The sequence below is a fragment of the Tetrapisispora phaffii genome, chromosome 2 (genome assembly GCF_000236905.1).
Source record: "Tetrapisispora phaffii CBS 4417 chromosome 2, complete genome".
NCBI lineage: Eukaryota > Fungi > Ascomycota > Saccharomycetes > Saccharomycetales > Saccharomycetaceae > Tetrapisispora > Tetrapisispora phaffii.
In genome coordinates, this window is record NC_016521.1 from 671,921 (window position 1) to 695,269 (window position 23,349).

Sequence of the window (23,349 nt, forward strand, 5' to 3'; positions counted from 1 at the left end):
GTAAAAATTAGTCTACCAGCTGAAATCTAGATTTATATTTTGTATGATTCTCAAAGAAAAATAATTGGACTACGGTCCTAAATTTAATATAATGATTACAATCACCAGGGTAGTTTGTTTGATAACCTTGATAGCCACTATTTAACTTCTATACAGAAATATATATCTATATATTTAGTAATTCTGAAGTTAGCTCACTTTATTTTGAATGTCATTTTTTAGGATTTATGAGTATTTTAACAAATATTTTTTTGCAGCGAACTCTTCAAAGAATCTCATTTAATGATTATGCGTAAGATACGGACAGTACAATATACACAGTCGCCAATTGTACACACGTTATAAGATAAAGTTGTGATTATGGTTAACAGATTAAACTCATAGTCATATTTTGATTAGACTATATTCAATGTATATATACAAATATATTGTCAAAATTTTCTTTATTATGATAATAAACTATATAATATACAAAATGTTTGATTTATCATCTTAATACTATTTAAAAATAATGTAATTAATGCTTAGGAGAAAAATATTAAATTCACCACTTGAACTCAATACCAGATTCGGATAACTTGTTCAGTCTTAATTCATGTTTAATGTTTGCATTTTTCTTCAATTCTTCTTCTGATTTCTTTGTAGTGTTCAGTGAAAACTTGCTTGGTCTGTATTTCAATAGTTTTTCAATTTTAGTATCCTTTGGCATCAGAACTACCTTCAACAAATGACCTAATACTAAATAATTATTCATAGATTCTTGAGCTATCTTTGCATCATCTTTATTCACAAATTCAATGAAACCGTAATGTCTTGAATTACCAGTCTTTTTATTTCTTGCTAATTTGACTTGTTTCAAATCACCAAATTGAGAGAAATATTTACTCAACTGCCTTTCATGGAATCCTTTAGGTAACCTGCTTATATAAATAATACCTGAGTACATATCAGTGGCTTTTTTGCTGTTATCTTTAGTTTTAGTCTTCGGAGTTAATTTTTTAATGTTATGAGTGGAAGTGTTTGTTTCTTCATCAGAACTTAAACCTTCAACAACATCGTCATCCTTCCCAGAGGTGGCATCATCAGCGGATTCATCAGAAGACTCGGTGTGAATCTCTTCTTCAAGTTGAGTACTGGCTTGTACTTCTTTTACTTCCTTTACAGGAGCATTCAGTTTCTTGTTAGCAGTGACTTTGGCCATTTTATATATGTATATTCTTTCACAATGATCTTGATCAAATTGACACTAGTTTAGCTTATCTAAAGAGTTAAAAGATAACACTGTTTCTATACAAGATATCATTATTATATAAGTTTCTTATAATACAAGATAACCAATAACTCAAACATAACTGAAGGTTAAAAGCCAGTGAGGTTTTGCGATGAGATGAGATGAGATGAGCTTAAACAATAAAATTTTCAAATTTCTCAAGTTTATTCAAACAAATATCATTATTAACGACATAGTGAATAATGATATAACAGTTAAAAGTCTTGTTATACATTATAATTATATATATAGTGTGTGTCTGTTTAGCATCTAGTGTCATTTATTATAGTATATAGTTTCCGTTAACCTTAGAAATGGTTTATAGAAATATACTTCAGGTTTATAATATGCTCTATTATTCAGATACTATTACATGCAGTTAGGTAAAAATATTCCGCCTTCTCTTTGTTATTTAAAACGTAAAAAAACTCAAAATATAGTGTCTTCTTATTTTGGCGTCAAGGGTCTCCATGCATCCATAGACAAATGCTCAAGTTCTGCCTTCTTAACAGGAACTGTAGGGGGATTCTTTGTAATTGTGTCATTATCTTTTGTTTCACGTTTGGTATCTGGTTTTGTAGATTCATTGCTTGTTTTTGCGTGTAAACTTGGTGGGGCCGCTGGTTTAACCTTTTCAGCAATAGGTAATGCTGGTGACGACGGAGAACTAGAGTTCTTTGGTGTTAGAATAACGTCACTGAAACCAGGTGGTAATGCTTTTCTTGGCTTAGGTGGGGAAGGGGATGAAAATGCCGGTTTCCGTTCGGTAGTAGAACCTTGTAATGGAGTAGCAGCTACAGGAGCAGCTGGTGGTTGTGATTGTGATTTTGGAGGCTCTGGGACAAATCTTGTCGCACCGTCATTTTTGACTGCAGATTGTAAAGTAGTAGCTTTAAGAGGTGGCGGTAAATTTCTTGTTATTGACTCCTCAGAAGTTGATGATGCTCTGGAGGATGGTTGTTGCACGTTTCTTGGTAAATATACCTCCGAAGCCGATGACACTCTCGATGATGGCTGTAGTGGTATAGAACTTAATGATGCAGAGGATGATAGTATATTGGAAGGACTTTTTCTAGATGGAGAAGCTTGAATGTCAAAATCAAGTAAAGAATTACTTGAAGGTTTTGAGGAAATTTTATACTTTTCTAATATTTTATTAGCTTCTGTGTCAATATCTACCAACTGTAGTACCTTTGATCCGACTTCATTAGGGTGAGAAGCTTTAAATTCTTCATATAAATCTTTAGATAACTTATTCTTAACATTCTCATCAATACAGACTATTTTTGCCTTATATGCGGCATACACTGGGTGATGATCGCTGATACGCATATCAACATCAGAATAGGCAAGTGGTTGCAAATTAGCCCCCCTGTAAACAATTCTATCTGTCCAAGAAGGTGTTCTGGCTTTCTCAGATGAATCATATCTATTAGTACCAATATCAAATTTATAAGTTGGACGAAATTGAATCGTCGGTTCCTTGAAATTTTGAAATACTACACCTGTATTAATTTCTTGAGTTAATTGATCATATGTTAATAGTTTTTCAATATAATTTTCTCCTTTATCCATTAATGCTTTTCTAACTTGTTCATTAGAAAGAGAGATTCTATAATTTAAATCACCTAACCAAAATATAGAATCATGGTTTCTTACAGTTTTCGACCTTGCAAAAGTGATACTTTTCATGATGCTCTCATAATCATTTCTACGTTCGTCTACATTTCCCGAGCCCGCTGCAAAATGTGCGTTAACTGCACAAAATGAAGTTTCATTATATTGAAAACGTATTGCCACTGCACCTTTATTACCTGTCATGCCACCAAATCCAGTCTTTTTTGAAGAACCTTCAACTTGCTTGATTTTGTGTGCTTTGGATTTCTTTACGAAAAATAACATTAATAGAGAAGTCATTTGCTGAACTCTAAGTAATAGATATTTTTCATCGAATTGGTTAAGACATTGGCTTACCATTGATTCCCAAAAACTACCCTTGGTGGAATCCGCGTTTAAAATTGAACCAGCGGACATTTCAATGACTTCCTGCATCCCAAGAATTACAATATCAGGCTTAAATTTATCACCTATAGGAAATAACCACTGTGATAAATCTGTTGGTCTGGAAATACCATTCACATTATATGTACCAATGAATATATCAGCTGAGGAATATGACGTGAAGTTATCCTTTTTCTTTTCCAATTGTTGAGTAACATACTCGTTTATTGGATCATATAACTCAACAGCCTGCTGATGAGGCAAACGTCCCAATAAAGCATCGATATTTTGTTGTTTATCTTTGTCCATAAAATTGTTAATATACATCCTACTAACTGATTTTGTTGCATCAGATAGAGCACCAGCAAAAGACATTTTACCTTTTCTAGAAAAAGATGATTTCAATGCATTAGTACCGGTATATATTTGAGAAATTTGGTCACCATGATCGGCCCACAATGCATTATGCTTAGAAGCAAAATCTGTGTCTTCTACATAATCTTTTGAATTAATCAATTGAAAATCTTCTAGGAATAGTTTGAATACTGTTAACGAAAGCATCTGTTGCACTAAATTAGTTCTATCTAGACAATCCAAACAATTTGTTCTAAAAACACCATGCTGTTCAGAGATAACTCTTTTTTCCCTAACATCGTAAGAGAAATAACCATTTTCCAATATGAAATCAGTGACTAATGGTAACAATTTTTTTGATCCTACAAAACCGACTTGAGAGGTTTCCTTATGGAAATCAAATTCAGTTAAAAATGTGTCGCTATTTAATGAGACTTTCTTCGATAATTGTAAATGTTGTCTATAACGTTTGGTTAAACCAATTTCTGATGATCTAGTAGATAATAAATTAATTACATTAACGGATCCATACTTATTAGTTAGTCGCACGAAATGTTCGTCAAAAACTGGTTGCGTAGCTTCAACAGATCTAGTGATCGAAACTTTGGGGTTTATTAGAGCTGTATCTTGCTCCCAAAAGATTGGCACACTACCTCTAATTTGTGTAAATGAATAACAATATTGATTTGAGAACATAATCAATTCAGTTTCAACAAAATTGGCTACATTAGATTCATCATCTATACCTCTTGCATTAAATCTAGTACCTGCACGTTTCCAACTCTGTTTCGATATAACTGTTAATCCAATCTTCAGATTCTTCACATATGTAATAAATGTTTCGGCAAAACCTCTTATAACTGTTGTTAAGAATCCTTCGTCATCTAAAATCTGTCTTGCATTAACATCTAATCTATCTCTATAAGTAATAATTTCTTTCATTAAAAATGAATTCCACATATATTCCTTTTCAAAATTATCAGAACTTAATGAATGGCTTATAAAACCTCTTCTTTGTAAAGTAGAGGTTAAATCAAAGTCTGTGCTATAATAAAATGATCCATTGGATAATAATTTCCTTATCTCATGACAAGGATGCTTTGGAACAGATTCTTGGTGTGGAGCAGATTCCGATTCTGGCATTATCGGGTACCCAGATGAATTGATCTCTAAGTAATCCCAACGTGAATCATTTAAACAAAAAAACTCGACTCCACTGATTTTATTTACTGTTTCATGAGGAACTGGTTGTGCAACTCTTGATTTTCTAGTGATAGTACCAATAAATATTAAGTCACCAATTTCTAGTAAACCAACAAATCCATATATTTCATAAGATGATAACTTTTTGTATCCTTGTCCTTTCAAGTCAGCCTTGGGAATCAATTCAACTGCACAAGCGGCTGCTTTGAATGATTGATGGTTGGTATTTTTATTGCCAACGGCTCTAAACACAAGAGCAAATGAATTAGATACGATAGAAATCCTTCTATCCGGATTATTTGCAACTAAAATATGCATAACTCACAAACTTTTAATCTCTTATAACGTTTAAAAATTGGTAGATGACTATTAAAAGCTACAATTTTTAGAACTTTTAGCTCACAATTAAAATTTGATATTATGACAATGGAAAAAGGTCTCAGTGACAACTTACAAATGGCAATTTTTCGTGATAACTTCTAATAAAACTTACTGAATGATATAATATGCGATCGTATACATGTACTATATATGTGTTGTATATATTTATCTCAACTTTTCAACCTTCTATAATCCATTTGTTAAACTCAAAATTGAATGAATATCCTAAAGTTTCAAATAAGAATGATTATTATTTTCAATTTTCAATGTGCGCATATGTTATAGTACCAACAAGCGACATTGGAAACCTTTTTGCTATGAGAACAGAACCCCTATACTTAAATGTAATATGTAATTTATGTTTTATATAAGTGAGGGAGTTTGTATAATGCATCAGGAGTCTCTAACAATACTAACAGACTATGCCTTTCTTAATGGCAATGATACTGCTTGTTTCTGGTTTCTAACTTATCTTTAATGAACTTTAACATAATATCAAAAATGAGATGGAAGAGGTAATGGTCCTCATGCATATTATATCTATGTGCCGGCTACGTATCTTTTTTTATAACATTGCAAGTAGAATAATTGATGATATGATTAGGAGCACGACTAAAACCACAAATCCACATCTATTTTTCTTTCTTTGTGATTCTTCAGCCTTGTTCAATGCTTTATTACTTACCTGCAAGTTATCCGATAATGAATTAATGTTGTTATCAATTGAGTCAATTTGATCAGATTGTTCTGTCACTAGTTCACTTAGTTGTTTAAATATAGTATTAACTTCACCAACTTTGTTCCTTATTTTATTGATTTCTTCACCTCTTTCCTGCTGTATAATTGATTGATAACTCAATTCATCTTCGTTTAATAAGAGTTGTCTTTCTGATTGTGCTAACAAGCTTACTTGTTTCTGTTCTTGTTGTTGTAAATCTGGGATTTGTTCGGTTGCCAAAGTTGCCAGATTATTGGGATCATTATCTCCAGCATTGTTATAAATATTCAAACTGTGTTTAACGTTTACATTTGTGTTGGTCTTTAATGGGTTTTTCAACTTTAACATCTCGAACTGTTTAAGTAAGCCTTCTAAGTCACTTGATATCTGTTCACGATATAGTTTTATTGTTCGATAGTTAGCGTCGACGGATGAGTATTCGCCATTTCCATTACCTATTGAATTTTCCAATAGCTTCGCAATAAATTCTTTCTTCTTGTGAAGTTCAGGAATTAAGTGTTGATCTATCTTATTCCTCACCTGAATATTGTCATTTGGTGAACCAATTTTATTTACTTCTCTTTTCAGAAGTTTAATCATGTTTACCAGCTCTACTACCTGAGAATTATTCGTTTGTGCTTCAATATCACCATTGGAGATACGTTCATCAGGCCTGTCACCTGTGACCTTTTGAGATTCGATATCAATAAATGACATGACCTCTCATTAACAATATTTGTGTCTTTTCGTAATTTAATTCAATAATTTGTGCTTCGAAGTATTTATAAATACACCTACGAAATGAGCCTTATGTCAATTCTATTTGTCTTCTCTCACACTAACAGATAAAACACGGATAGTAGCTAACCCTTTATATGAATGTTACAACGACTAGGTACTCTAATGTAATATATTTCACTTCCGACAAATCATTTATCCTATATTGCATTTGTTGTTATTTTTTATACTTATTTTAAGGGAAGATGCACCAATAAGTTGCAAAGTTGAAAAACGTTGATAACGTTTCTCAAAATCCATCGATAAGATTATAAGTTATGTTATAAATAATATTTTGTTAAATACTATTGAAAACACCAATGATGAGATAGCAAGGTAACTTTAGCTACTATAACAACCAAGCAAGGTAATTCAGAATATTTATGTTTATAGCTATCTAGCAACAACAAGATCACCTTTTAATTATTTTTCTAAATCTTCATTCAATTATAACTAGTTTGAATACTACTCCATTCCTTTTTGGCTAATACTATTTTGAAAACACATTATTACAATTACATTTCAAGCGTTGTTATTTGTGATATATTTGGTTTGACAGGTTGCAATCAATTCTACTAGTCCAACCATAAAATTACAAACCTTACAGGAATATCCACGATCAGCTATTATGGATGGGAATTCTTCCAAATTTTCCAATGTGCGGTCCTTAAATATTCCAAATTCAAACAGTTCAAGAAATAAATGTCCTAGTAGTATTACAACACCTAAAGGTTCATTTGGTGGTAGGTCCATGAGAACTGATAATGGTGAACCACTTAATTATGCATTAATAGATATTCAGACTCCAAATTTTAAGACAGTACACCCCAATAGAGAAGGTGTTATAATCAATAGCTTAAGAGATAACTACTTAAATACATCAACGTTTTCCAGGAAATTTTCGAAATCATCACATTCTGGTAGTGATTATAAATCAGCTAATGGCAGTCAGTTAAATTTCCATTCAGAGCAGAATGATGAAACTAGTCCAAAAATACAAAATGTTAATAATAATATCTCTCTGAATAACATTTATTTGAGAAATGATGATTCTGTTTTATTAGACCATGATTCCAACATGCATAGTGAAGGTGGTGATATTACGAGAGATTTTTACAACATAGTAAAGAAAACAGATCCTGAATCAGTGCATAATTCACACGTCTTACAAAGAACGAAATCAAGTCCGAACATTGCACCAAGTAGTATTGCAGCGAATGAAAAGATTTCTGCAAGTGGTATAAATATCCCTGGTGGATTTAGAAGGGAGTATATTGTTAATAAACTGAGATCAAAACAAAAGTTAAAAGATACTTTTGTAAATAAGCGACATATCCAAGATCGATGTGACGGCCAGTTGAGTAGTTTAGAATTATCTGGGTATGGTTCTATTGAGGAATCTGAAGATTATAACAATAAAGTCCCCTTTTTGACGAGAAACTTTTTAGAATTTCTTTATGTGTATGGTCATTTTGCAGGTGAATCGTTTGAGGATGATTTCATTTCTGAAATAGATAAACAATATTTGACTGGAACACCTGGTCAAATAGAGGAGGTCCCACTTTTATCAAGGAAGGGTATAAGTCGTGTTACATCTGGTGTTAGAGTGAGTAAACCTATGATTCAGACAGCAAAAGGAAAAACTCCAACAACAAAAGCATTTTTACTATTGCTTAAATCGTTCATAGGAACAGGTATTTTATTTCTACCTAATGCATTTTCAAAGGGAGGTTTGTTGTTCTCAATAGGTATGCTTTTATTTTTTGGTCTATACTCTTACTGGTGCTACTTCATTTTGATACGGTCTAAACAAATAACAAAAGTTTCGTCATTTGGTGACATTGGGTTGATATTGTATGGTAGGTGGATGAAGACAATTATCCTATGTTCCTTAGTGTTAACACAGATTGGTTTTTCAGCAGCATATGTTATATTTTGTGCTAAGAACCTCAGGGCTTTCATAATAAATGTATTCAACTTTCCAGATTTCAATATATCATATTTAATGATATTTCAATTAATAGTTTTTATTCCATTATCATTTGTAAGAAATGTCTCAAAGTTATCATTAACATCATTAATGGCTAATTTCATGATAATGGGTGGGTTACTAATTGTGTTATTTTTCTGCATTAAGCATCTTTTTATTGATCTTCAAATGAAGCCAGAGGCAGGGGTTATATATGGTTTCAATCCCGATCTATGGTCAGTATTTATTGGAACTGCTATATTTGCATTTGAAGGCATTGGATTGATTATTCCGGTTCAAGATTCTATGAAACATCCAGAACATTTCCCATTCGTTTTGTTTCTCGTAATTTTGACAGCTACCGTATTATTCATATTGATTGGGACTATAGGATATTTGGCATATGGTAAATACATAGAAACAGTTATTCTGATGAATCTATCTCAATCAAATGTTTTTGTGAATCTTGTTCAATTATTTTATTCTGTTGCCATTTTATTATCAACACCATTACAATTATTTCCAGCAATAAAAATAATAGAAAATAGAATGTTTACAAGTTTTAGGAGTACCGATAATGGGTCATCTCAATTTTTATCAAACTCTGGTAAATTAAATTGGAGAATTAAATGGCGAAAAAATTGTCTAAGATCGATCATTGTTAGTTGTGTTATTTTAATAGCATACTTGGGCTACAATAACTTGGATAAATTTGTTTCTCTAATTGGATCTTTTGCATGCATCCCACTTGTATACATGTATCCACCAATGTTACATCTAAAGAGTTACAGCATACCATCCTTAAAGCAGCATAAATTCAATTTCACTGTAATTTTTGACTTCTCATTGATTGTATTAGGAGGAATTAGCATGTTATATACATCGTATCGAAGTATTATGGATAGTTGAACAGTATGAATTTATCTGTTATCGATATATTATATATTCAAATGTATAACTTAATTTAAACTAGAAGAACTATGCTTAGGATTATTTTCTGTTTTCATTATTAAATTTTGTTTATTATTTAAATATGATTTTATATATTGCTTAAATATATCCTGTAAAATGCATGCTAATGTGGAACAACTACCGATTTAATGACCTTATTGTGTAGAGTATACTGTTCCGTTAAATGTATGATTGAAAAAGATCCTTATACAAGGATTAATTGTGAATTAATACCTCCCGTTTGGATAGTAGTTATATCTAACCTGATCATCATCTTGAGGATAAGGCATCCGATTAGGTGAACCATACTGGGCAGAATTCTGAATGCCATTGCCGTAAAATGATTGGTTGTTATCCCCATATCTTCCGTTGTAAGAAGTTGGCGGATTATAATTGGTACCAAATTGCTGTCCGTAAGCTTGATTACTCTCATTATTAAATTCTGAAGAAAAGTTTCCGTTATGCATAAGGGCATCCTTACTACTAAAAGCACCCGGCATCGAACCCACTTGATTAGAGTTTTCATCACTTTCATAAATTTTAGGTGGCATCCTTGTTGGTTGATCCTTTTTCACATTGCGCCTGATTGAATTCTCTCTAGAAATCATTTTTTGCTTTTCCAAATCAAAGTCTTGTTCCAATTCATAAACGTCATGAGGTGATTTTTCTTCATAGAAATCTTCATTGTTACTTTTATAATATACATTTTGTGGAGGTTGTATAGGCTGATAAATTACTGTTGCAGGAGGCATCCCCATTCTATTTGGATTGTAGGAGTCATTTGTTGGCATAGGTTGATTATTCCTATTATCTGAATTCCTACATTGACAGCACCAACAAAAGAACTGTGCTATTCCCGTTACACCCTGTCTAAAACATGTTAAAACCGCACCAATTAGCCATAATGCTACTACACAAGCTAAAACTATACCAACTATTGCAATAATTTTGCATGCTTTGTTATCCATACATGTGTCCCAACTTTTAAAACTATCAGCAGTACTGATTAAATCATTTCTTTTGAATACCCTGGGTACCAGACAAATATCTAACATGACAGTCGATGAGATCCCTTTTTTCTTTTAATACAGGATATTTCTGCAGTTCCAAATATTGAACGTGTAATCTTCAAAATAATAATAATAATATAGATATATATATATGTGTGTGTATGTGGGTGTAATGTACCAAATGTTGACTATTCCTTGAAGTAAATAAAAAATGCGAGTTCAAAGATAGATATAGATATCTATTTGATTCATCTTCTTATTAACTGTCATAGTATATTTTTAACATCGCGCAGCGGACATCGGGTTAAAGTCATTATTTTCAATGCTGAACTTTTTTTACCAATATGGAAATAAGTGAAATCGTGATGTTAGTCGACTTGAAACTTAACAATGTTCAAATAAAGAAGCATATATATATATAAAATATGTATCATTCTAAATGGTTATAACTTTAACAATATTAATCTAAGAAAATATTCTTACTGCTTATCATTTAGCATTCCATCACTAATTTTACATGCAAGAATACTATGACGTTGGTAAAAAAAAATGGATACTTTTTTATAAGTACAATCATGGACTTTTCTTAAACTATATTGTTAATCTGTCCCATGCCTTTTTTTTGGGGAGTACTCTGTGCCTACATAAACATATTTATATATATATATATACATATATATATATAACGTTAATTATTTGAAGATTAACAGATGACACAACAGCCACCGCCGCTTGATTTTTCTTTTGGTGAGGTTGCAGATGATTTAGACTGGTTTGCTCTTGCTGTTTTGGTATCATCACTTTTATGAGAGTTCTTATTGTTTGCTGTATTGCTAGGAAATGCTTGGTTTTGCTTGTTTTCTTTGTTATGACTATCATGCGCTGTGTGACTAGCATCTCGTTCGCCAACGTTGTTCATGTTATTGTCAATAGTATTGATGTTATTAGTATTACCAGAGTTTGGATTATTAGCTGCGTTTTCTTCATTTGAATTTGCTGTGTTATTATAAGTATTGCTAACATCATCAGCGATATTAGCATTTATATTGTTTTCGTCATGTTCATTGGCATGTTCTATATTTTGGATATTATATGCTCCGCCTTCATCTCTTACAAGACGTGATAATTCATAAAATGCATCTTGAACGTTAATATCTTGTTTAGCTGATGTTTCAAAGAATGGGGCGGTCATGTGCTTTGCAAGGTTCATACCTTCTTCGTAACTGACTTGTCTTTCTGTTTCTAAATCAGACTTGTTACCTACCACAACAATTGGTATGTAGTCAGCATCTTTTACCCTCTGTATTTGTTGATAGTAGTTCAACAATTCTTCATAGGAATTTCTAGAGGTAACTGAGTAGACCAATAAGAAACCTTCACCGGTTCTCATGTATTGTTCTCTCATAGCAGAGTATTCTTCTTGACCAGCGGTATCCAAGATATCCAAAATAGAAACATCATTATCAAGGACAATTTGTTTTCTATATGAGTCTTCGATGGTAGGATCGTATTCATCTACGAAATGAGATTGAATTAATTGGATAGTCAATGCAGATTTACCAACACCACCACCACCTACTACAACTAGCTTGTATTCTCTTATACTTGATTTACCCAACATATTTCCACAAATAGCAGTAGTGATTGATTTTTTTTCTAGCTTTTATGAGTTATTATGAATTCCCAATAAAAGTAAATAAGTTATTAACAGGAGCTTCTTTGGATTTGCTCGTTGCTTGCTAGTAGTAATTAAATTAGGTAATAAAAATAATTTAGGAGTTTATAATGATCGAGCCCAAATATTAATTAGTTTTTGAAAATTAAAATACTGTTCATTACTTGAGGCATGCACGTCTTGATTGCCATTAATAAATAAACATAGTATTAATAGAAATGAAAACAAAAAATAAAGATATAATATATAATATCAATAATAATGAAGGATACCAAAAAATTATGTTTCTGAAGTTGCCTATTTTATTTCTTATGTTTCAAGTCTGTTTTTGTTTTGTTTTATTGAAGGAAAAAAAACATAAAATACATTGAGAAATGTTCGACAAAAATAGACTTGTGCTATGAAATCACTGCCGAAATAAAGATACTTACTTTTCTTAATTTTTCTACATTGTAACATTAAATCCTGCCTCCCGTACCATTTTGCATAATGGAAATCAAACAAAATAAAGAAAAAAAATAATAACAAAATCCGGAGGAGAAAGGAAACGATGAAAAATTTTGTTATTATTTCTTACAATTCCTATTCCTCTCTCTATTGTTTCTCTAGTCCTCTACCTTATTAATCGGAACATATTATGATGCTTAATGCTGAAATTTTTGAAAAACCCATATTATAAGATTATGTTCATGTTGTTTTTTTGCTATATGTCATGTGCAAAAATATGTTAATATTAATTGTTGTTTTTCTTTGGGCTTAAAACGAAATACAGTAGTGTACATATCAATCACATCAATACGGTGTTTATATTTCGCTCTATGAACGACAGTCTTGGTTCTACACCCATCTTGATAATCAAATGAGTTAAAACAGCAAAAACAGCAAAAACGAAAATTAAGCTTTGTTTTCTGGCCAAAATTAACCGCAATGCCTCTCCCCCCTCCCCAAAACGGAATTACCCTATGACTTTTTCACTTATTTTGCAATAAATATCAAAACCCAATTGATGAGACAAAATGAAGAATAGCAAAGAAAAGAGACATGCAAAACTATTCTGTCCCTCCCTTTCCTTCCTTCCTTCCTCGTCACTGTGTTTTATGTCTTCATAGCAATGGCTACATCTTTTTCCGTAACCTTTTCCGAATAATTCAAAAACTGAAATTTCATGGCGGCCCTCCTCCTGCCCCGCCGGAACCCTGGTGGTGCGTTAAGTGAGTGAGTGACGGTGTCGTTAGGGTAATCATATGTTATGATGAGGTCGGTTGTGTACTTTGATGTCGCAAATAAGGGAATTAACGTAAATGCACGTCACTAAGCGCCATCAAATCAGTTAGTTAATAATGCCTTCAGTATAGTATAATTTATTGAGTTAGTAGCAATAATGTATTAAAAATAACCTTGCATTTTTTAGATGGTGAGAGGAGGATTGGTTACTTGTCGTGTAATAAAGACAGAGATAACTCCAGTTATTGATTCTTGTCTTGGTTAAAAACTTATTCTAAAAACTGAACGAATGCATGAGTTCATACTAGTAATGGATTTGTTTGTGTTTTTTTTTTCGAGCTCTTGTCTCCATCACTTTGTTGTGTGATTCCAGTGAAGCTGTTTATTAAAGAAATGATCCTGTCTTGATAACTATCATGTGTCAAATGTGTAATATCACTCCGATCAAAGACCAATTAGTTGAAGAGAATCATCTAAAAATTCAATAATGAAATCGATGATAGAATCGATAATCTCTAAATAAAATTCCATAATGGAGAGCCTTGAATTTGAAAGAACAACTTGTAAATTGAATGTTAATATATTAGTTATGTCTGGATAACAGCTATGTATAGCCTACCTTACCTTACCTAATTTTCTACCATGTGAACCAAATGAAACAAACACTATTTAAGAATACATAAACACACTCATATATATATATGTGTGTGTGTGTATGTGTGTTTATGTAGACAATAAATTAGGAAGTTTAGTTTACTTTAAAGGGCATCCACTGTTGCTATTATCTTTCTTCTTAAGTTTGATGTCTCTTCACCAAAAAATACCCCTTCAGCGAAGACTATTAACATTTAACCGCCGAGGTACCCTCTCAATCATGATATTGTTTCGTGAAACGTGATGTATTATTGTATGGCTCTGTTATGTTGTTGTTATTTTTCATTTTGTGTACTTTCGTACGAGGTAGAGAAATTGAAACGACCATAGTGATCATAATTCAAAAACTATTACTAGTAATAAAATTACATCTTAATTATCTATATTAAGTACGTAGATTGTAAAGGTAACAAACACTTTAAATATATTAATCATCAATAGTTCTAGAGGTTACAAAAGGTATTAATAATTTGCAGTTGCTCAATACTTGGTGAAAAGTTGTTATACTCGTTTTTTTTTCGCATCTCAGGGAAACTAAAAAATTTCACTATTCAAACAAACATATACAACTTCAATATCTTATTCGTTAGCATTTTTTTCATTTTTTCGACTATAAATAACGAACTAATAATACTACTACATCAACTTTAAATACAATATGAATATTTCAACATCTAATCAAACAAAAATAAGAAGACTGAAAAAAGTAGAGGAGGAAGAAAATGCAGCTACTTTACAACTAGGTCCAGAGTTCCAATTGCAACAAATTAATCATCAAGGTGAAGTTGAAGAACTAATAGCGTTGAATTTGAGTGAGTCTCGTTTATTGATTAAAGAAGCTCTTGTGGAGCGTAGAAAAATATTTAAAAGATCACAAAAGGGTAAACAAATAAGTGAAGGTTTGAATAGTGGAGAAGAAGATAATGAAGATAAAGAATTCATGCAGGCTGAAACACGTGAGAAGGAATTAGATTCATTGGATTTATTGCTAGAACAAACTACTGGTGGTAATAATAAAGATTTAAAAAACTCAATGGGATATTTAACAAATTTTTCAAGATTCAGAGATCAAGAAACCGTTGGTGCAGTTATCCAATTATTAAGAAGTACAGGGTTACATCCATTTGAAGTTGCTCAACTAGGTTCTCTTGCTTGTGATACAGCTGATGAAGCAAAAACATTGATTCCTAGTTTAAACAATAAAATATCAGACGATGAATTAGAAAGAATCTTAAAGGAATTATCAAACTTGGAAACTCTATACTAAACTAATCAAGTCAATATCAAATAATGATGAGTACTTCTAATAAGTAATTGTATAATATAAATAGATGATAAGAAACGGTATTTCTTTAAATTCTTAATTTATTTTTCTTTGGAGTGAAATTCGATTTATTTTGTATTTATTATATAATTGTTTCTAATCATCACTTAACAAATAGTATATCTATATTTGTATTGAGTGCATGATATATATATATGTAGTTTTTATTGATTAATTTTCTTTCGTAAAGAATTTGCCTGCCCCATTTTTCCACCATCTCATTAAACAACTACTGAGGGTTAATGGTATATTGTTCACATTGTCATAATCACATTGACATCTGTGCGCAATTCTCATATAATATGAATAAGGGCATGTCATAAATGGTGAATGGCTATAACCTAGCTCATCGAAATGAATTATTTCGTTTGTCTCTAAGAGTAATGATGCCGCAATACTATGTACAGGAGCGTCACCCCATCTTTCGTAGTAAAAACCACCACTAGCATCCAGATAGTCGAAAAAATCTTGGTATTTGGTACTTCTGAAAAAGTTCAAATCACCAATTTCAAAATTTGACCAGAAATGGCACATGTTGTAAGAGCAACTACTCTTTCTACCTAAACCAAATTTACCTATGATACTTTGGTCAGTTATAAAGTCATATGAATTTGATGTCATATTAATGTCTGTAGTATTAGACTTTAGGTCTATATATTTCTCAATTGTATCCCATAAAGTAGGTATGGTTTCTTCATATTCATAGGTTGCTATTACAAATCCATATTTCTTGTTTTTCTCTCTCATTAATTTAAAAGGGTCATATGGGAAATCACAAAAATACTCAACTGATGGTTCGACTCTAAAATAATAATCATAACTATCTAAAACTGATTGTTTATAAAAATATCCAGAATTGAATCTGCACATATTCCTATATGATTTAGAACCACCGTATATCACATCATCCTCGCTCATTTTTTTTAAAGACTCCTCAAAACGTGTTTCATTAATGGATGATGGTCTGTTCCAATCAGATTTAGGTATTGTCACATAAGTTGTTTTCCCACTAGCCATAGCCGTAGTAGCTTCTTGGAATTCAAACGAAAAAGGGATATCATTCATGAAGGTCCAATCATAATGGTATCTCCAATTGAACCTATCTTCAAGAGATCTCATAGATTTCAAAACTTCTTTAAGCTCAAAGTTTCGTGTAAGCATTAAAAGAGTTGCATTCTCCTTTGCATTGATTTGCCCAAAATTATTTGGAAATTTAGAGATAACTTTCGCATCATATGTATTAGTGGAAAATTTTAGATCACTGTAAGTCTCTCTATTTCTAACCTCATCATATTTAGCTAGAACTTGGTTAGAACTTCGAAACAATGTATTCTCTGATATAAGCAGTTGGATACCACTTTTATATGTATAGCTAATGCATAGAATGTATAATACTATTGTTATGGTAAAATAATTCAGTTTTCTGTTAAACATTTCATTTTTTGAAGGTAGGCGATTACTTTGCAACTCAATAATTGAATTTTGCTATAGTTTGTTATTGTAATCGATTCCTTTCTAAATAAATACAGTTAATTTAATGTTGCTATAAAATAAAACACAAAGAAGTAACATTCAGTTATTGCAAATCTACCAATTGGTTTATAGATTAGTTTTCAATACAAGAATGAAGTTAAATGTACCTTCTTCTTAGATGTAATTTGATTATTTGTATTTTTGGATTATATAAATTTCAATATCATTAAGATCGGCCTTGCCTTAACACTGCATATGAAAGAAATAGCAACAAAAAGTGCCTGAAATCTCGAATAATATTTTATTTATCAATAATTAAAACCAATTATAATAATCATCAACATCATTATATAAGAGATTTAGCTTATATGGATTTGTAACGTTATTAAAAGTAGTAAATGCAGAAAGTATTATTAGAAGAAATATATAATATATGATGAGAGAAAATAAAAAAATTAAACAATTTTATTAGTTCCCACTGATAGATTCAATAAGTCGTCAAGGGTTAACACATACTTTGTAGTTGAATCATATTAATGGAGCTCATTATAGCAAGGGTAATTGTTTTTTAGACTCTATTTCTTGAGGCCTTTCATATATTGGTAAACTAGCACTATTGCTTGATTTGACAAAAACGGATGATACACCTCCTTTGATAACACCACCTTGTGGCTTTTTTGATTTATCAGATAAGAATGTAACCACATCATTAATATTTTCCATCATTTCTTCGACAGTATGTTTACCAAAGATGCCAATTTTTACACTGACTAAGTTATCATTATTTGGAACATAAGAAGTATTCTTACATATACTTCTTATTTGTGCTCTTACATATTTAGGATCACACTCTTCTTTTTGTTTTTGGAATCTTAACTTCTCTGCTCTTGATAATTTCACGACAAAAGGAAGTTTCTTATTACTATTATAAAATTTATTACCCAAAATAGCTGGTAATAAATGATGTACTCTAAAATCAGCTACAATCAAATCAAAATCTTTATACAATTGATTTAACTTAGCACCTCTGAATCTCTTTTTTAGATTTTTGACACTGATAATCTCTTTAAACATTTCTGATGTATTTGCATCATTAGACAATGTTTCTTTGTAAAATTGTGATGGATCTTTTGTGACAAGTAATATATTCAGTTGACTTGGCGTCGTCATCTTCGAAGAAAGTGGAATGATCCTTGGAACATAATCTTTAGTTATTCCCATTTTTTTACCCATTGTTATTTGTACATGCACATTTTTATCGTTTACAAGCTTTGGATCAACTTCATGGACATGAATTAATGACTCTAGCGCTTGTTGAACATTTTTCTTTTTATTCAGTTTTAAATTGGTTGACATCTTCCAATAAAAAGTCCTAATTCTATTCAATTTTATTAACTTAATTTAAGCTGAGATTAATAGCATTTGCTCAGTACATTATAATTTTGCAAAATCCATTAAACATAACGGTATAAAATACAAGTCTTGAATTTATATAACAGGTAAGTTTCCCGATGAGCTAGCCTAAAATTTTTTTTTCATGTACTTCCTATGTTAAGCGATATTACTATAATGACAAACTTCAGGTCGGTTAGCGCAGATTGATATAATAACAAGAATATTGAAATATTTGACAAAGTTTATAGTGTCATATAAAAGATTGGCAAACTTCACTATGATACTATATTCATATACAAACCAATATTTCTTTGATAACTTTTTCATTGGAACATCATTTACCAATTACTAAATGAATTTATGTAAACTAGGAAATCTAATGTAGATTGAATTTATATTACTTATATAAAAATAATTAAAACAGATATTACACAGTTACTTAAACATTAATCAATAAAATAAGGCGTCTTAACAGCTAAACAAATGTATTAAATTTTTAAACCATTATACTCAAGCGAACATTTCAGCGACATCAGCTGGTAATTCTTCGATTTGAGTGGAGTAGAATTGTTCTAATTCTCTCATAGCACCGACATCTTGGTTAGTGACGAAGTTGATAGCAACACCCTTTCTACCGAAACGACCACCTCTACCAATTCTGTGAATATAGTTTTCTTTGTTGGTTGGTAAATCGTAGTTAATAACCAAGGAGACTTGTTGAACATCAATACCTCTAGCTAATAAATCTGTAGAGATTAAAATTCTGGAAGAACCAGATCTGAATTCCTTCATGATGACATCTCTTTCCTGTTGTGGTAAGTCAGAGTAAATGGAGGAAACAGTGAAGTTGTTTTCGGTTAATTTCTGAGTTAATTCTTCGACCTTTCTTCTGGTGTTACAGAAAATAACAGCTTGGGTGACAGAGATAGAATCGTATAAATCGGTCAAACAGTCAAATTTGTAGTCGTCTTCTTCGACGTTAATGTAGAATTGTTTAATACCTTCTAAAGTTAATTCATCCTTCTTGACTAAGATTCTAACTGGGTTTCTCATGAATTTAGTGGTAACTTCTAAGACATCATTTGGTAAAGTAGCAGATAATAAGACAACTTGGGTGGTTGGTGGTAACATGGTGAAAATTTGGTAAATTTGTTCTCTGAAACCAGAAGATAACATTTCATCGGCTTCATCTAAGATGAACATCTTGATATTGTCAGTCTTGAATCTTCTTCTTTGGATGTTGTCAGAAACACGACCTGGGGTACCAACAACAATTTGAGCATCTCTTAAACCCTCACTATCTTCAACGAAAGAAGTACCACCGATACAAGCGTGAACTTTGACGTCCATGTGTAAAGCTAAAGCAATAACAACCTTTTGAATTTGTAAAGCTAATTCTCTGGTTGGAGCTAAGATCAAAGCTTGTGGGGATTTAATAGAACTGTCGATTCTTTCTAAAGCAGCAATGGAGAAAGTACCAGTCTTACCAGTACCAGATTGAGCTTGAGCTAAGACATCGTGTTTTTCAACAATTGGTAAGATAGCACGTTGTTGAATAGCAGATGGTTCTTCAAAACCATAACCGTAAACACCCTTTAACAATTCCTCTTTCAAGTTCATGTCATCGAAATTGTAGACAACTTTGTCATAGTTGGTTTGGATTTGATTTTCTTCAACTTCAGAAATACCTTCAGCAGACATCTTGTATTTAATAGTTACGTTAGTTCTATTGGTCTTCTATGGTGACTTAGAAATACTAATATATAAAAAAAGTATAATAATAAACACATAGCAACTAAGAAAATATAATAATTTATACTATGGACAGTTGAATAAGTATATATATAAAAGCATTTATATATAACATTATTAAAAAAATCATCTAATGGATGATATAAATTTTGGAAATAGAATGAAATAAAAAAAATTTGTACAGAAAGAGATAGAAAATAAAAAAAATTGTAATTATTTTACACTGTGCGCATATAATAATAATTCAATCAGATATGTAGTAAAAGAATACACTATAGTGATTAAGAGACCAAGAGGCAGCAAACAATATTGATTCATAGGTTCTACTGTGTTTTTCTTAAACTATTCTTGCAAATACAGAGACACTATTAGATAGCGAGACAAGAGATGTTTGTCCACAGCTTTCTTCTAATTACAATGACCAGCCAAGTTTAAACTCATCATATAATTAACATAAAAAAATTATCACTGTATATAGTATGTATATGAATGATGATACTTAGCATGGTGAAAGTTTTTTTTAATTTTTATGTTGTTATTGCATATTCTAGGTTATCTTTTTCTTTTTGAAGCAAACTGTTTGCATCAAATTTTTTTTGTATTGTCATTGTGGTTGTTGCACGCTGCTGTTATTCGTTGGAGTGTATGTAGTATGAACAAATGGGAAAGACAGAGAGGAGACACACAGAGTGAGATGTGTTACGTACAATATAGATTGTAGGATTGTTAGTAACTGTGATGACTTCTAAGTGTTAAAAAAAATATTTATTGAAATTTTCGTGAAAAAAAAGTACAATAAAACTTTTTCAAAAAGGTTTGAGCGGAAGCGATGAGATGGAATGAGATGTGATGTGATAAGGTAGGATTTATTCGTAGACAGTGATAGTGGTTATTTGTATGGTGACACAGTCAATTATTGATAGTTATGTACTCTTTTTAATATGGGTCGAGATTAAAAGACGGAATAAGGTATGAACAAATGGCCTTTTAATGCTAGGTTATATGTTCATGGGTTGTTTTGTATTTGATTCTGTATATTGATACTACGTACATTGACATTTCATATGTTTAAAGAGGTGAACTAAGGTACATTTTGGGAATCCTGTTACTGGGAATGCTTATTGGTGGGTGGGTGTTTCTTAACTATATAATGGAAATCTTGAATTTGCGTCACTTTTGCTTAAAATAAGAACTCGTCTTGTAGAAGTTCGATAATGGTCTTTATAATAGATAGAATAAGTATTTTACACTGGCTTATCCTTCAAAATTTGTGCGGCTTAAGTCAATTGAACAACATATGTGTTAGAAATTACTTGAGGTAATGACGCAGTAGTTTATGCAACATGACGAACTGCACTGATTACCTTTCGGTGTCATTATAAACACCTGTAGAATGAAAGCCTTGATATTTAGAAAAATGCTTGTTATTAGGAGTTTTGTTTATTTTAAAATTTATAAAAAATATTTTAGCTATTTAAGATAATATATAGTTATAACCTTAAATTAAAATGAATTGAATTTGAGGAAAAAATATTTGTTTATGAATTCTTTAACGGGAGTAAGACCAGACGTTCTTTAATAAACCATCGTTTTGAGCTAAACGGTTTAAAGCGTCATCGGCTTCACCACTACCTCTAACCTTACCGGATAAAGCGTACGTGATGTATTCACCTGGGATGGCTCTACCTTCTTCATCGACCTTGGCAACATTGATTTGAACGGAAGCATGGTCCTTAGCTTTGATGATGTTGTTGGTAGCAGAACACTTTCTTGGAACGTATAATTCGACCTGTAAAAAAATTTTGTATTCGTATTATCAATGTTAAGAAACATAATTATAATAACAAAACAAATATGGTTAGTAAACAATAGGACTTAACAAAATTTAATCAATTAGTGTATAGGTAATGTATGATATGCTGAACACTAGTAATGGAAAAAACTGGATATCAATTAGTTAATATTTATTACATGTAGTAATACGTTATTAATTTCTTTATCTCATTCATGGTGAAAAATCAAACTTAAGTAACCACTATTATCTGGTAACATTTTGTGAACCGTTACAATATTATAGATTCATAATATTGATATTCCAAGCTATTACATTCCCACTATCTTGAATGACGATTATTGCATTGTTAAGCAAACACTTTAATCATTAAATATATTAAATGTGTCTACTCTACTTAAAACGTCCACTTATAACTTTAATTCAGTTGACTATCTCCCACTTTATTACTTTAATTGGTATAACATGTATCCACGTAAAATCTTTAATATGTATAACAAAACACTTCCGTTTGGTATCAATATATCTCAACATCATGTATAGTTATCTAGGTTACTTTCTTTACTATATTATCGTTTCATTTATTAAATCATCCAGATATCTTATACACTAATATCACTAATGGTAAAATTAACATACTAATTGACCTTTATCGTTTTCCATTGCGGCTTATTTGGTTAATGTGATTGTATGTGGGGATTTGAATAATACAATAATACCTAAGTTATAATATTTTAAATATCTGTTTCTTAAATACTGTCTTAAAATCTCTATCTATTTTTATTTTATTTACATATCAAGAAAGAAAGCATTGAATTAATTACTATGTAAATTCGTCTTGAAGCATAGCACTGTTAGTAGTAGTATGTGGTAAATTAAGATATGTTCATAGACTAACACAGGAACAATATTTCAAACAGAATAAATCAAATCTAATAATAACGAAAATGGACCAACAGTGTTATGAATCCGTATAAAATGAAATATATTTGTCTCATCAAACCCATTAATGAGGCAAAAATTACTGGTAGTGGGTAAATGGAAATAACAGACTCTCTAGAGTAATGAACTTTAGGCAGAACGATATTTTTTGTCAGCCTAAATAATATATGTTTGGCAGAAAAGATTTTTCATTCAGCGTGCACCAGTTTCCCCTTCTACTGATACCGCGCGTTCCTTCCTGTAACTTATATTTGGTGGATGAATTTTTTAATTTTTTTATGAAATAAAAAAGATGCGATTGAGAAATTTCACTTTTTCACTAATATATTTATCTTGTATATTTAAGAATGTATGGGTGTATAATACAGTCACTTCTATGCGTTTTTGTTTACATCGAGATAGTCAAATGATGTGTGTGACAGTTAAGAAAGTTGCCATTATTAAGTGAATATTTACTTTGTGTTATTACGTTATGCTTCTATTA

General features: G+C 31.2%; 11 protein-coding genes across 11 annotated transcripts; 2 read left to right on the forward strand and 9 right to left on the reverse strand.

Moving 5' to 3' along the window:
• Positions 1–544: 544 nt before the first annotated feature.
• On the reverse strand, positions 545–1,201 carry NOP15 (rRNA-binding ribosome biosynthesis protein NOP15; the record flags this gene model as incomplete). Its single annotated transcript, XM_003684353.1, has 1 exon — positions 545–1,201. One exon carries the CDS (start codon positions 1,199–1,201, stop codon positions 545–547), a length of 657 nt encoding a protein of 218 aa, XP_003684401.1.
• A 516-nt stretch (positions 1,202–1,717) lies between these two features.
• On the reverse strand, positions 1,718–5,146 carry TPHA0B02960 (uncharacterized protein; the record flags this gene model as incomplete). Its single annotated transcript, XM_003684354.1, has 1 exon — positions 1,718–5,146. One exon carries the CDS (start codon positions 5,144–5,146, stop codon positions 1,718–1,720), a length of 3,429 nt encoding a protein of 1,142 aa, XP_003684402.1.
• Positions 5,147–5,774: 628 nt separating this feature from the next.
• On the reverse strand, positions 5,775–6,644 carry VAM3 (SNAP receptor VAM3; the record flags this gene model as incomplete). The annotated part of the gene is made up of 1 exon (XM_003684355.1): positions 5,775–6,644. The coding sequence occupies one exon, from the start codon at positions 6,642–6,644 to the stop codon at positions 5,775–5,777; it is 870 nt and encodes a 289-aa protein (XP_003684403.1).
• Positions 6,645–7,332: 688 nt separating this feature from the next.
• Positions 7,333–9,582, forward strand: TPHA0B02980 (amino acid transporter; the record flags this gene model as incomplete). Its single annotated transcript, XM_003684356.1, has 1 exon — positions 7,333–9,582. The coding sequence occupies one exon, from the start codon at positions 7,333–7,335 to the stop codon at positions 9,580–9,582; it is 2,250 nt and encodes a 749-aa protein (XP_003684404.1).
• A 269-nt stretch (positions 9,583–9,851) lies between these two features.
• On the reverse strand, positions 9,852–10,679 carry PIN2 (Pin2p; the record flags this gene model as incomplete). Its single annotated transcript, XM_003684357.1, has 1 exon — positions 9,852–10,679. One exon carries the CDS (start codon positions 10,677–10,679, stop codon positions 9,852–9,854), a length of 828 nt encoding a protein of 275 aa, XP_003684405.1.
• A 658-nt stretch (positions 10,680–11,337) lies between these two features.
• Positions 11,338–12,255, reverse strand: RAS1 (Ras family GTPase RAS1; the record flags this gene model as incomplete). Its single annotated transcript, XM_003684358.1, has 1 exon — positions 11,338–12,255. One exon carries the CDS (start codon positions 12,253–12,255, stop codon positions 11,338–11,340), a length of 918 nt encoding a protein of 305 aa, XP_003684406.1.
• Positions 12,256–14,845: 2,590 nt separating this feature from the next.
• RPB4 (DNA-directed RNA polymerase II subunit RPB4) lies at positions 14,846–15,454 on the forward strand (the record flags this gene model as incomplete). The annotated part of the gene is made up of 1 exon (XM_003684359.1): positions 14,846–15,454. The coding sequence occupies one exon, from the start codon at positions 14,846–14,848 to the stop codon at positions 15,452–15,454; it is 609 nt and encodes a 202-aa protein (XP_003684407.1).
• A 228-nt stretch (positions 15,455–15,682) lies between these two features.
• On the reverse strand, positions 15,683–16,945 carry TPHA0B03020 (glycosyltransferase family 15 protein; the record flags this gene model as incomplete). Its single annotated transcript, XM_003684360.1, has 1 exon — positions 15,683–16,945. The coding sequence occupies one exon, from the start codon at positions 16,943–16,945 to the stop codon at positions 15,683–15,685; it is 1,263 nt and encodes a 420-aa protein (XP_003684408.1).
• A 585-nt stretch (positions 16,946–17,530) lies between these two features.
• Positions 17,531–18,340, reverse strand: UTP30 (Utp30p; the record flags this gene model as incomplete). The annotated part of the gene is made up of 1 exon (XM_003684361.1): positions 17,531–18,340. One exon carries the CDS (start codon positions 18,338–18,340, stop codon positions 17,531–17,533), a length of 810 nt encoding a protein of 269 aa, XP_003684409.1.
• Positions 18,341–18,889: 549 nt separating this feature from the next.
• On the reverse strand, positions 18,890–20,080 carry TPHA0B03040 (uncharacterized protein; the record flags this gene model as incomplete). Its single annotated transcript, XM_003684362.1, has 1 exon — positions 18,890–20,080. The coding sequence occupies one exon, from the start codon at positions 20,078–20,080 to the stop codon at positions 18,890–18,892; it is 1,191 nt and encodes a 396-aa protein (XP_003684410.1).
• Positions 20,081–21,680: 1,600 nt separating this feature from the next.
• RPS21B (40S ribosomal protein eS21) lies at positions 21,681–22,586 on the reverse strand (the record flags this gene model as incomplete). Its single annotated transcript, XM_003684363.1, has 2 exons — positions 21,681–21,920; positions 22,563–22,586. The coding sequence occupies 2 exons, from the start codon at positions 22,584–22,586 to the stop codon at positions 21,681–21,683; spliced, it is 264 nt and encodes an 87-aa protein (XP_003684411.1).
• Between the last annotated feature and the right edge of the window lie 763 nt (positions 22,587–23,349).